Source organism: Boleophthalmus pectinirostris, unplaced genomic scaffold (assembly GCF_026225935.1).
Source record: "Boleophthalmus pectinirostris isolate CB_2022bp ecotype Guang Dong unplaced genomic scaffold, ASM2622593v1 HiC_scaffold_16, whole genome shotgun sequence".
In the NCBI taxonomy this organism is placed as follows: Eukaryota; Metazoa; Chordata; class Actinopteri; order Gobiiformes; family Gobiidae; genus Boleophthalmus; species Boleophthalmus pectinirostris.
Window position 1 is genome coordinate 15,544,663 of NW_026571095.1, and position 14,517 is coordinate 15,559,179.

Genomic DNA, 14,517 nt, shown 5'->3' on the forward strand with positions numbered 1-14,517 from the left:
CTCTGCACACATAGCCTAGAGACAGGAGCTGCTAATAATGCAGCAATTGCGTTAGATGCTAGCAATACAATGCGCACCCACCGTATACCTGTCTATTCTATCTACGCCCAGTGATCCCTTACATATTTATGTCTGAATGACTCTGAAACCGTTTGGCTCACTCACCACAGCAGATGGCCAGGTACCGGGAGGCTGAGCAGGTGCCCTCTCCGCTCCTCTTTCCCTTCTCAATCTGTGGTTAAAGGCTGATGGGTGGCTCGGTCCCGTATATCCACTGGTTCTCTGGAACAGCAGCAGCTCCACACAGCCGCACCTCACCTGTCTCTTCCCTCTGTGGGTCTTGCGCGTCGCCGTAGCAGCATCACCCTTCAGTAGTGCGTCCAATTCGCCCAACCAACCAAAACCGTCTTTTTTTTTTTTTTTGTGAAACTCCTTCCAGGTCCTTTGTGAAATTGCTATTTTCACCAGGCGTTCTGTCTCTTCAGCCTCGCTCACAATCCTAAATCGTGCAATAGCGAACTGAGGTAATTCTTCAGTCAGGGGGACCCGCAGCCAATTGTCTGTACTTGGTCGGGCTACGCTTTGTGAAGTCAATGGTCAGCAAAATGTGGTCTAATCCTCTTTTTAAATTTACAGTGGCGAGGTGAAATGTCCAACGCAGAGCAGGCACAGTGACAGCAGGGGCCCATAATTCACACCCCCCGAAACACAGTCCTGCAGTGGATCAATGATGAATAGACTCTCTCACTCCGTCTCTCGCTCTCTCTTTCACGTGCACACGCGCAGCACAGAAACAGGCTAGATTTGTACAGACCATTTGGCACCGTTTTTAAAATGCTCCTACAAAGACGACTCTTTCATAATTTGAATCCTCACACAATATAGCTTTTTGCAATAGCAATTTGGATTTTCAACAAATATACTAGTATAGTTTGATGTTTTTATATCTTGTAGACCAATGGGGGTTACTGTGACAGGAGTATCAGCAGTATCAGGTGGGACATTTTAAAACAAAGACATTGATAATTGCTATAATGTTGTTGTTTTTTCTAGATTAACTAACTTCAGTTAATTTTATTATTTTATTATTATTTTTTTAATATTTTATTTCACAAGGGGAATGTACATTAATAAACATTTCTTTAAATGTACCAGTATTAGCCTAAACGACTATTTTTCATCTGCTGTCCCTGGGTAGATGCTAAAAAGTCACCCTAAAAAGCAAAGGGAATATTATAATGCATACATAATATATACAGATATATAATAAAAGAAGTTACCATATACTTATTGCCTTTATGTAACTTTAAGCCACCATTCTCAGTCTGTAGTCATTGGCTCTACTGTGTGTAAACAAACATTTTATTATATAGCAAAGGTCTAAAGGTCTAAATATAGCCTAACCTAAACTTAATAGTTATGTTTCTGGTGCTGCTGCTTTTATGCCACAAAATATAAATTTACTAATTTAAATGTTTTTTTATATTGTGTAATGCTAAAAAAGTCATCAGAAACATAAAAACATGAGCAGAATTTTAAAGCGCCACGTTTCTACGTCATTTCCGGAATTGGTAGGACGCAGTTGTAAAAAAAAAAAAAAAAAAAAAAAAAAAAAATCTAGTAGCAATGGATTTTAGCTAGCCACCGATATCTGTCTGTACGCTTGAGGAAACCATCTATGTCAAGAAATACGGCGGGTTTTCGAAGTCAAGCGCTGCTCGTGTGTACCCATAGATACACACCAGTCTGTCTACACAGTATTTGTAAATCGGTAGGTTTATAGTATTTGAATTATTAGTTGTGCTACCGTGATATTCACCGCTAGCTGTTCGCTCTGCTAGCCGTAGCTGGCGATAAATTGCTCATAATTCGATGTTGTGTACCGAAGATATTTCTATTTTGAAACGTGTAACATATCAGCAATTGCATTGGTGTATAGTTTCATCTGTGCTGATAGAAGGAACTCGTTTTTACTTCGGCTCAAAAGGCTTGTATCAGAGGTTTTATTGTATTTTGGGTTGTAGCCGCGATTAGCCTCAGTGTCCCTGTCGTTCTGCTGAGGGGGTGTTTAATTAGTCATTCTTGACCAGACCCCACTAAGGTGTAGCTCCATAATGAAAAAGAATTGAGAGTGATAAGAATGATGAAGTTAATAAAACACATTTCATTTTGATACATTATAATTGATGTGCCCCTAATTCGCGCGATGAAATGTAAACACATATCATCACTGGTCTTGAGGATCGTGGCTCATCCGGGTCATGGCCTCTTTCTTGACTGTGATAACATTTTAGTGTGGTTCGGCGAGTCTAATTCACCCTTTTAAGTTTGCTGACTTATAAGTTCAGAGGGAAAGTGAAAGCGTTAAAATGCCACACGGTGTAGAGTTAGGGTGAGTAGTAATGTCTTCTATACTTTTCTTTTCTACAGATCTGGCTGGTTCAGTGACTGGAGCGCAGAGCCTTGGTGCTGCTTTATGCCCTTTTCAAAGGCCAGGGATTTCACATTCAGGTACAGCATTATCTTCTTTATGTTTAAATATGGGATTGGGTGCTTTGACATCAGTTAACATTGGAAAGTTGAGCACTACAAATCCATTATTGATAAGCCCATAAATGGTGAATCAATCTTTGTATAATTGACAAGAAGCATCGCTGTTGTTATGTGTCTTTCTTAACCCATCTTCTCATTTGATTTATTCTCTCCCCAGAAAATGAACGGCTTGTCCATACGGGAGTTATGCTGCTTATTCTGCTGCCCGCCATGCCCCAGCCGCATTGCAGCCAAACTGGCGTTCCTCCCTCCTGAGCCCACCTATGCCCTCATCCCAGATCTGGACCCCACTCCAATCTCTACCACTGAGACCAGCTCGGGGCCTGCACTGCCATCGCTGGGGGCTCCAGGGCTGCGCGCACGTCTGGGGGCTGGAAGTGGAAGCGAGAGGGGAGGTGACAGGGGGGGAGGAGGGGGAGGTGGCAGCACAGCAGGTGGAGGTACCAGCACCAGCATCGGTGAGCCTAGGTGGAAGCTACATCTCACGGAGAGAGCAGAGTTCCAGTACTCCCAAAGAGAACTGGATGTGACTGATGTGTTCTTGGCCCGCTCCAGCAGAGGCAACCGTGTGGGATGCATGTACATCCGCTGTGCGCCCAATGCCAGGTCAGTCCACAAGTCTGAACAAACTTGGAACTGAAGGTTTTACTGTGTACTTGCATTTTATTATCATCATTATTCAGTATGAAAGACCAGTATAAGTGATTGCTGTGATAAAACCATCAGTGTGTTTATTTTTTAAATGATGAAAATGAATACCAATATTTAGTAGTAAGCTTGCTGGTGCTTTCTTTAACCTGTAGAATTAAACTGACTTTATCCTTCTTGCTTGACTCTCCAGGTTCACTGTGTTGTTCTCACATGGTAACGCTGTAGACCTTGGTCAGATGAGCAGTTTCTACATTGGTTTAGGAACACGCATCAACTGTAACATCTTCTCCTACGACTACTCGGGATATGGCGTCAGCACTGGCAAACCCTCAGAGAAAAACCTCTATGCTGACATTGATGCTGCCTGGAATGCATTGCGCTCACGGTATAATTCCCTGTACTTTCTTGATTCTCTGTTGACAGTTTCATAAAAATATTGACAGTGGATTTGATTGGATTTAAAATGGTTGATGTGGTGGTTGTTCAAACTATCCTTTTCATAGCTAAACTGGAATTTAAGATTAATATGCTATGTATAATACTATATATGAAGGACTTAGTTAGCAGTCATTTGGTGTTGCAGGTATGGCATCAGCCCTGAGAACATCATCTTGTATGGGCAGAGCATCGGTACAGTGCCCACAGTGGACCTGGCCTCACGCTTTGAGTGTGCTGCTGTGGTTCTGCACTCTCCACTCACCTCTGGGATGAGAGTGGCCTTCCCTGACACCAAGAAAACCTACTGCTTTGATGCCTTCCCCAAGTGAGTATTCTCTCCTTATATAACACAATATTTAAGCAGTTAAAAGGTCGGAAAGGTTAAGATAAGAAAAGTTTTGCAATGAAGGTTTTTGTAATGTGTACATTTGTTCCTAGCATTGAGAAGGTGGCCAAAATTCCGTCTCCAGTTCTGATCATCCACGGTACAGAGGACGAGGTGATCGACTTCTCTCACGGCCTGGCGTTGTTTGAGCGGTGTCCCAAAGCCGTGGAGCCACTGTGGGTGGAGGGGGCAGGGCATAACGACATAGAACTTTACAGCCAGTACCTGGAGCGACTACGGCGCTTCATCAACCAGGACCTGGCTGCACAACACGCCTGAAAAACAAACTGCCGCCTCTGCATTTTTACAGCCTCCTGAGAGCGAGATGTGATACTGGTATGTTTGTGGAACGAGTGTCTAAAGGGAATTCTGCTTGATTTGTCACATCTGTGTGTCTTTAAAGTAGCACTCTATGTTACTTTAAAAAAATCTTTTACAACCAAGTTTTTAATGTACACATACACTAAGATTAATATCGTCATTACTTTTCATGGGGCATTTGACATCTCCTACCAGTGAAATTACAGCTTTAATGTATTTTAAAGTAACAGCTTTGTCCAAAGGCACACAGATGTCATTTTATGAGTGAATGCTGCTATGAATGAAAGTGTAAAATCATATCACTATTAACTGTAACTGTGTCGACGCTATCTATGTGACATGAAGGACTTCCTGATGACTTGGAGCGCTGCATCAAGGGAAGGTGTAATGGAGACTTTTAAATCATGGTGTATTTTTTTTATTTTTATTTAGTTTTTTTCTTTTGTATAAGAATACCTCCACAGCTTGACCACTTAACTCCTGTGCAGTGGACTAACTATTGGTCAAGCATGTGTCATCCTCGCTAATTCTCTGCTTAAATCGACCTTTGAACTCTAGGCGCCTCCCTTCTAGACTGTGTTCCTCTTTAGTGTCAGTTAAAGTGGACATACAGAGACTTGTCTGAGACACTCCTAGCTTGATGGGCCTCTCCTTGCTTTTATTCTGCTAATTTCTTACTGCTGGGAACCATATAAAATGGCCACCATCCATGTCGTCCATTTGTCCTTGGCTGCTTTTTATTACTCACCAGTTGTAAGTAATTGCGCTATTGCTTTATGGATAAGCAGTCACAGGTTCTTCTAGTATTGATAAGTAAATAGGTCCTCACTGTGGATATTGCTAGTTTTACACAACCGAAAGTCATGGGTTTTATTTCTTACTGAGATTTTGATAACTGCTGTCTTGGAAACAACAGGTGTTTGCAAGACCAAGTTTGAGTCTCAAATGCAGTGCAGCTGTTTTTAGCATTCAGTTGGAGGATATAATTGTAAGAAGACAACTTGATCCACTTTTCTAAAATGCGAATTGAAAGCTATTGTTTTAATCTGAAATTGGCTTCCCTATAGTCTTACTGCACACGTTCCCAGTTGCAGTCATATCTGTCAAGCATATTTCTTAATGTAGGTGATCATGTTGTGTGTTGTCGTAGCGTAGGGCCATAGACTGATTGTTTAGAACCATACATGTAAAATGTGATGAGTATCAATGTGATTTCTGATTGGGCGCCAGGACAGTGACATCATAGCTCTGTTTCTAACCTCTGTGGCCCAAATCGTACGGACGACGCTCTCATCTTTGAGCCTGTCACTGTTGGTGTGGTGCGGGTTCCACCACACAAGACCTTTGCACATCATCACAATCATGTACACACATACACAAACATATACTGTACTGTGCAGTATATTGACATGTTTATATATATATTGGAACAAGCATGAAAAAGCAGGTCTTAAGTTCAGCACTATTGTAAAAAGCATCCAAAGTGTAATAAGGGTATAAGATGTAAGTTTGTGTGTTTTTTTGTTTTTGTTTTTGTTTATTTTGTTTTTTTTTTTCATTGTAATTGACAATTGTGGGCCAGCAGAATAGATAGTCCATGGATACCTCCCATGGTAACATTACTAACAGAGGTGTAAACTTGAATATATGTGGTCCCAGCACATCAGTACATTCAGTGATCTACAGTGGTCATATTAAGGTGACACACATTAAAGGTACACTAGGTAACTTTTCCTCCAGGGGTCTGCCACTTGTTTGTCTCAGTGTACATGTTATTGCTTTGCCTGGAATGTTACACCTATCTTATGTTTCAATTACAGGTGTTTTATTTGGGAAAAAATAGCTTGAAAACACGTGTTTGTACTCCGATCCTCTCCACAGATGTGACCTGTAACTGGTGGTGTCACTTGCTTCTTGTCTCCCTGGAGATGGATAGGTTTAATGCCATACAGTGAGACATTTTGGGAAAAGCGATAACATCTCCATTGAGACAAGCACATGGTACACCCTCAGTTAGAAAAGTTACATAGTGCACCTTTTAAAGTAGCACTGATCTGGCTGCTCCACTTCTTTTGGAGAACAAGATGCCTGTGTACTTCTCTGCTCATCAGCTCATGCAGGGAGAACAGTCCATCCTCATTCTGCACTATGTTTAAGAAATGGAAATCTGTTACCATCTTTTTCAGGGAAACCACTGGATCCACTTTTTATGGGGCTGAGAGAAAAAGGGGGGTTGGGGAGGGGGGTCTCTTAACATTTTGATTCACCACTATGGTTATATTCTCCTCTGGCCCTGAATGTTTCTTCGTGGGGTGGGGTGTGGGGTAGAGCAGTAAAAAAAACAGTATGCATGTCTATTGTGTTTTGAAGAGCAAGTAAAGGGTGGGTGTAAGCTCTAATATGTATTCTATGTGAGGGTCAAACTAAACTCATGGCATTGGAATAATAATAATAATGCGCTTTTTAAAAATGGGACGTTTATTTTAATTTTTTTATTACTGATGTATTGAGTTTTGTGCTAGAGTTTGACATGGACAGCGGGCAGGGCTAGACTACATTAGTGAACTGTTTATATGGTTACTGTACTTACCTATTCTATTCTTTGTATTATTTGTAATTTTATGTTGCTTTTTGAACTGAGAATATGATGTAATGATATTAATTAATGGGACGAAATCTTGACCTTTTTATCGACGACAAATAAAAAAAAACACTTCTATATGAAAGTAAGAATATGACTTGATTCATTTTAATGTACAAACATTTAAAAGAATATTAAAAGATGTTCTACATGTCTAATTACATAATTAAACAGGCAGTTAAAATGAGGCCAGCGGCTAAATCTTTTTCCATTGAAGCATTTCTTTTCTCAATCCGTGACTGCCCTCTGCTGGCCTAAAATGTTATCTTCTGTGGCAATTTAAATGCATATAATATTGCTAATTGATCCTTTACACGAAAAAAAAAAATCCTGCCTTCTTCTGGAAATGGTCTGTCCATTCAAAATAAAATGACATTCAAACGCCAGACAGCCTGCTTGCTGTGCTCAGTCAGCATTTTACGGGCCAGAAATAAACAGGCTTTCAGGCTGACTGCGTCCATATGGCTCCACACAGGAAAGCTTTTTTTTTTTCTTTTTTAAACAAAAAACAAATATTTGGTAAATTCTAATTTGAGTGATGTACAGTCAGTACAATTTTGCAACATTAGTGGTATTAACTCAGTGGTTTTTTGTTTGTAAATAAATAGTTTAATGCTTTGTACAGTTTGTTGCCATGGCTCCGCGTTACAATACTAAAGGGAGACTGTCTAGACATGGATTGATTATGTCAAAAGATGGAGGTCCTTGAAGCCTTGTTCTTGTGCTCATGCTGCTTATGTCTCCTTGTATCTGAAAAAGACAAAGTGTTCATTTCCTTGTAGACTCCAGGCTCTGGTTACAGTGTGTAGTTATACAAAACAAGCCGTTTGGGTGTGACAAGTGGAATGTTATCAGCGGTGCTAAAACCAGTAGGGCGACTCTTTATCTCATCAGGATGTAATGGTTTTTTAAAGCACCTTAGACCAGTGATTATGCCAGTGTCAGACCTACTGTGTATAGTGTGACGCTGGTGCAACGGAGCTCAGAGAGGTCAGATGTTCTTCCAAAGCAATGATCCTCAGGCCAATGTAGCCGGAGGCCAAAAGCAGCAGCAGTATTCTAAAAGGAAATATCAGGACGATGAGCCAACATATACGTATACTTATACAAATACTGTACACTTACACACTACACTTACAGTATGATGTAGGCATAAAAGAGAACATGGACATTTCTGATTTCACTGATGATGAAGAATGATGTAATACAATTGGCTGCTCTCGTAATCCACCCTGCAGGTTACAAAATACTTAAAGGTCCAATATTTACATAATTGACTGTGCAAACTTGTAAACTTTTAAACATGTTAGAATGTTACAACTCATCAAAAACATACCTGGAGTTGTGTTTGGTTACATTCACACATTTGAGTAATCCTTTATTATTATTAGTCTGTCTTTCTCCAAAGCTCAAAATGCTCTGCTCCACCTTGTGATTTAATGAAGCAGTAGTTTTCAAGTTAACAGCTACTTTTACATTGAGTTCAGTAGAGATGGGCAATTCCAGGCCTAAAATTGTCCAAATGTTTCTAGTGAAGGTGTATGGAGTTAAACACAGTGGAGGACTTCCTGTATTACCACATGACATCACAAGGTGGAACAGAGTGTTTTCTGTTCTGAGAGAAGAACTCAAGGTTTGTGTGTTAAACATGTGAATGAAACAAAACACAACTCCAGGTTTGTTTGTGATGAGGAAACAACACAGCATAGATCAGGAAATGGTCTAATACGGGCCCTTTAATGACTGATTTTTACTTTTAAAATCTGACTTTATTATATACAGTATATGGTCACATTAGCCATACCTCTGTTGCCTCCTTGGTCTGTTATGATATTTTGACTTGGGGGAGTCAGTCTTGATTGAACTATGGCAGAGAAGTGATATGTTAAAAAAAAAAAAGAGTGATTTTTACACAGATAATATTTCAGGTTTTCAAAGCCTACCTTCACGAGGAAATTCTGGAAAGTCATCATAACTGATACTGTTCTCCCTGCTTAGACGATTATCAAAACTGTCTTCCATACTTGAGTTGGAGGAGATCTAGCACATTCCAAAAATGCAGACATTATAGTTGGCTAGTCATATGCTTAACGTAACACTGGCTGACTCACCACATCATAATCAACTTCATTTTCTCCAGATGAGACACGTGGGCTACTGTTGGTGCTCTCTGCCTGCAATGGTATTACATAATTGTTTATATTTTACACTTTTTTGACTCTTTATGGTGGAATAAATGGACTTACTAGTGCATGTGAACAGACACTTTGGAGGAGTTTGTAGCACATCCCACGGTTCATAAGGGACACGAACAAGTACTGGCAGGAAAAGAAGAAGCAGGTCAAAGTTAGAAAGTAGACAGTTTGGAGGAAGTGAACATAAAACAAAAAGTTCTGCCTCCTTTCCTTTGAGCTTCAGTTCTTAAGAAGCAATCCAAAGGGTATACAACTTAGCTACTTTGTTGTGTGAAGCCAGCTAACTGCATAGGGACAGGGTAAGCTCAACACTAGACTATAGTTAATTATTACAAGATGAAGAATGTGTGCTCAGAAGGTGTTGTCTGAGTATAGTGTGCAAAAACCGCCACTGCCTTATAATCATCACATTCAGTGAATCATAATCAGGTTTAATTGGCTCATAACTGAAATAACTATTATTTCAAACAATTATTTCTTCACTGTCACTGTTGTGTTTTGTGACACTTTAGCTTTCAAAGCCACTGTACAATTGCTCCAACTGGTTTCACGGGGCAGAACATATTATTCTCAACAAACGTTAATTCATTGTATTTTTGACTACAACATTTCTGTAAATAAAATGAGCAATAATTTCAATCACAATTATAAATTTAATTAATTTGCAACGTCATCAAAATTGGGACCAAACCCATGACTAGACTAGGCCTAGAATTGGAGCAAATCAAGTCCAGTCCAGGACTGGGTTCAAATGAGGACAGTTAAGAATGTACACCTTAAATTATTTTTGGCACACTTTATACAAAAGTAAATGTTTTGATATCCTGGAGAACAGCTGCAAGACAAGCTTGTAATTTCAAGACTTTACTTTGTATTGTCTACAGCACATACTTCCCTGATTAAATTCTTCTGTGTATTCCTGAAAGGTTTATCATAGATAGTTGTAGGACAGACAAAGTGCCACAACCTCTAACAACCTCTCTATCTTTAATATAATCTTTAACTGAATCATAATGTTAATGTATTTTGATCTAGTCTCAGGGTTAGAGATATGTTAAAATGTCTTAGTTGGCCAGACGCATTTAAGGAATTAGAATCACACGTAACTGTACCAAAATATTGCATGCCACACATGGGTTTATCAGTTTAAACATATTTGTGATATAATCTCTAACTATCTTTATTTACTGGGTCAAAGAGTCACATTTCAAAATCATGCAATGTGACTGGCAAAATGACAGTCAAGATGAAAGTGCACCTTTAAGAAAGTATTCATTATGTAACTTTTCAGGCAGAGCATCTGCCACCTGCATGTCTCTATAGAGATGTTAATCCTTTGTCTGAAATGTGCCATAGTTTAAACTTATCTAAATCCATGGAAAGAAGCAGGAAATGCCTCCTGGGTGGCAGGTGACCCTGCTCACTGTAAGAATGCCTTTCTCCTCTATTTTTGAGCAAATTAGAAGCACACACTTAAATAAGTGCAAGATATATAAGTTAAATGCATACTCTGGAACATTCTGAATAAAGTCAAAATATCTCATTGTGGAAATAGGCAGGTGGTGGACCCTCCACCAGTCAGTACATATTTGCCTTTTGCTTTATACCCCTATTACTTTTCCTAAACTGAATCAAATTTATTACCAATGAATGTATTGTATAAATTGTTTTGAAGCTACTTTTCTATGTGGCAGCGTTAGTGATTTGCCGTACCTTTTCTCCATTCGTAGACTGAATGACCAAAGACATGGCTGAATGGTGTTTTTTTACTTCTCTCACATTAGACACAGGAATGACCACCTGTAAGATTTGGCAGTATTAAAACAAATCATATATTTTTGTATTGTTAAATTTTTTTGTATTTTTACCTTTGTCTCTTTAAGCAGCACAGATGAATAGAAGCACACATAGTTCTCCAACACAAATAGTTTCCCGTGATAGAGCCCATCTTTTTGCAAAGCACAGGTGAAAGCTGCAAGCAACACGCAGTTTTAAGAATGGAACAAACGTTGTTTTCAAAATGTCGCCCTAACAACAGGAGGCGTGCATGCTGAATAATTCACTATGAAAACCATTGTATAGCTTCTAATCCAGCGACAGCCATTGGGCATACTGAGCAGCTTGTAGCACTTAATCAGTTGGCAAAGGCATTAGAGACAAACCGCGGGAAGGACACAATGTGATGTGAATTGATATGAGTGAATAAGTGAGGGGAGAGAGGCCGACCCTGTATGAACTCACTGTGGCTCATGCTCTCTCCATCAGGAATCTCTGGGAACAGTTTGTGGAAGCTCTTGTTGTACTTGAGGATCTGCAGGGAAATGCTCTGGTGATTAGTCTAATCAAATGTGAGGGAATGGGCATCGAGCAGGTTCTGGCTGATGAGATAATAGCATTTAATTTGACATACAATGGGATAAAGCGCTGCATGCATCATAGACTTTCCATTCAGTTAGGACCACAGTCGAGTATTTGTTTCAGACAGAGCAGGTTATTCTACAGTGCAGGAGCTACTGGTTGTACTTAAAAAATATATATATAAATAATAATACTCTGTTTAAAACAATACAGTGTAACTTTCTAGTGGTGGCATGTCATCTGCAGGATTCCATGGAAATATAAAGTAAAACTTCAGAGCATTCTCCCTATAGCAATAAATACATTTTATGCAATAATGTGGAAGATTATAGCCAAAGGAACAATATTTCCATGGAGACAAGTAGGGAGAGGCCAAAGAAGAGATTTGTTTGTGAAGATGAAGCTCACATTTGTACTATGAGAATAATTTTTCATGCAAAAGGGGAAAAAAGCAATTTAGCCAATTTTAGGTTAGCTAAAAATGAATTTGCTACGAGTAGATCACTACACTAGTAGAAACTCCATCCTAACATTTTTTTTTTTAAATTAAGGATGTGCTCTGAATAAAAAACCTAAAAATAAACCTAAAACATGCACATGCAGGTTAATGTACATTGTGTCCCTGTCTCATAAATAAATGTAAACTATATAATATATAATTTTATTAAGATCAGTTTGGTTTCTATGATACATGCAGTGATGGTGTATTTAGTATAGGTACTATCAAACATTTTTATAAAAGCAAAGGTCTTACATTGCTGTTAACATCAGTTCCCTCTAAGCTCTCCTCAGCGATAGAGTCATCCCTGGGGAAAACAAAGAAATATATTGAATCTAGTTTTAAACCTGCTTGTTTCTTGTATTGTTGTCTTGCATTATCGTACTAGTATATACTGTACCTGCTGAAGGTGTTTGCTGAAAGGCTCTGGTTGAGCTCCTGGATGTGCTGTCTAGCTTCATCCAGACTCTGCTGTGGTCGGCCCTTCTTCAAACTGCCCCTGCGTCCTTTGGTCAGACCCACTCCCTCCAGACTGTTGCCCCCACAAACCAAGACGGAGAAGTGACATTATATCATGTCATCATTGTGTTTTGTGGTTATATTATAGTTTTAAGCAGTAGTAGTAGTATTCAAGTGGTGATGACAGCTACTGTATTATAACTGCCCATTGCTATATTATAAACATTTTTTATTGTAATGAAATGTCATTTTGCGATCCAGTAAACATACTTACAACTACTATAACAATAACTTTGCAGTAGGCAATAGTAATAGGATTCAGTAGTGTATGAGCAAAAGTGTTGAGAGAATAACTGGATTTACTTGACTTTTGGCACTAAAGGTTTCAAAAAGCCAGTTTATACTCACACAGAGCTGTCCAGGGAAAACTTTCTTTTCTTCAGACTCATTTAGCAGGTGTAGTAGGCTGAATCAGGGAAGAAGTAGTTTAAGCACTATTTAGTACAAAGAATCTGGTTCTACAGATTAGAGTTAGTTACACTAATCCAAACCAAAAGTGAATGCGACTATATCACTGCAGAAATCATGTACATGCGCTCGAACAGATCAAGGGGCGTGGCAATGATATAATCTGACCAATCAGTGACAAGTGCAAGTGAACGCAAACAGATGCCGCCGCGCTCCTGTTTGGCACACGTGCCCTTACGCGCAGGACGGGTGCGGTGCGGTGGCAGTGCGGTCGGTGTGTCTCGCGCTCAGCCCACAGCGATAGACATCAGGTGCACGTGGAGGCGGTCGAAACGCTTTCTGTGGCGCATTGGATTTTGATTGGAACAAGGACAGTCCAAACCAATTAAATGTTTTATCTAGACGGTTATTAGTTGGCGGGCCCTTGAAACCACCAAGGCCTGTCAAGGGTCTAACGGGGCCAGCTTCTGAATACAAACTATTTTAATCAACTATTTGTAAAGTACTGCTTTTGCAGTGTTATAAATACATGCACATCTTTGTGTTTTGTCCTCGGGTTAAACACATACTGTCTGGTTGAGTGGTGAAGTATTGAATACCTAAAGGCATAGGTCCTGATGAATTGTGCACAATAAGAATGCAAATGTCCTCAAAGGTCATTTTCCTTGTTTCCGGTGCAGAGGCTTCTCACATTGAACACCTACTGTCAATGTTAACCCAGAGCTCATGAAGGATTATGCCCTTTATCTTCTCTGCCTGCAGCAACTCAGATTACACTGGCTCTTTGAAACAAAGATGCAGAAGAATCTACATTCTACATGTGGAAATGATGGTCAACTTGGATATCATATAACACTGTAAATTGTGTTTATAATACAGTAATGACTAAAATGTATTTCTCTGGTCTATATTTAGGTGCAAATATTAGGTTTGTGGAGGATGGTTTCGGTTTGTTTGCTGGAGTGAGGTGTTTGTGCTGTCTGGTCAAACAGGCCTATGTGAGATACGATGATTGCTGGATTCTTGTCTGTGTAAGATGATCATGCAGGTTTTACAATAGAAGTGACATTTAATGGTTTTAAATGTATTATCTAGGTACTTGTTGTGAGCGTGTTTCCTTTGGTTGATGTGGTGATGCCTTCTCATTTTCCCATTGTCCAACCATTACAAAGGTCACCTGAGTTTGTTGTTGTCTGATACGTTGCAGAATCCAGATAAGACCTTTAATCTTATTTTAATCTTAACTATCTCAATCATAGCTGTACTATAGTATGTAGAGTTTTCTATAACAAAAAATGCATCTACTATGTATGAATGTAAAGTGTATGTGGCTTCTGATAACAAATCAGAACCACTCAAAAGCACCACATAATAAGAAGACACAAAGTTCTGATAGAAATTACAGTGCACATCTGTGCATTTCTAATTTCACTAGCCAAACATCTCTATAATTTTGCATATGCCACAGAAGTGTTATTGTAGCAGTTGTAGAACTAAGTTCCAACATTTCCAATCTTCTTTAGGTATACAATTTACTTAAATACATGTT

The 14,517-nt window shown here is 39.3% G+C and overlaps 2 protein-coding genes across 2 annotated transcripts; one reads left to right on the forward strand and one right to left on the reverse strand.

Annotated features, from left to right (window-relative positions):
* Positions 1-1,623: 1,623 nt before the first annotated feature.
* LOC110157950 (alpha/beta hydrolase domain-containing protein 17A-like) lies at positions 1,624-7,074 on the forward strand. Its single transcript, XM_020922351.2, has 6 exons — positions 1,624-1,771; positions 2,431-2,511; positions 2,711-3,159; positions 3,395-3,589; positions 3,788-3,967; positions 4,081-7,074. The coding sequence occupies exons 3-6, from the start codon at positions 2,714-2,716 to the stop codon at positions 4,304-4,306; spliced, it is 1,047 nt and encodes a 348-aa protein (XP_020778010.1). The 5' UTR covers positions 1,624-1,771; positions 2,431-2,511; positions 2,711-2,713; the 3' UTR covers positions 4,307-7,074.
* A 9-nt stretch (positions 7,075-7,083) lies between these two features.
* On the reverse strand, positions 7,084-13,044 carry LOC110158670 (GRAM domain-containing protein 2B-like). The gene is made up of 13 exons (XM_020923191.2): positions 12,909-13,044; positions 12,442-12,573; positions 12,297-12,348; positions 11,426-11,495; positions 11,053-11,156; positions 10,898-10,984; positions 9,236-9,307; positions 9,101-9,163; positions 8,933-9,029; positions 8,794-8,853; positions 8,128-8,221; positions 7,941-8,048; positions 7,084-7,739 (listed from the first exon to the last, which is right to left on the reverse strand). Exons 1-13 carry the CDS (start codon positions 12,947-12,949, stop codon positions 7,724-7,726), a joined length of 996 nt encoding a protein of 331 aa, XP_020778850.1. The 5' UTR covers positions 12,950-13,044; the 3' UTR covers positions 7,084-7,723.
* Positions 13,045-14,517: the final 1,473 nt, after the last annotated feature.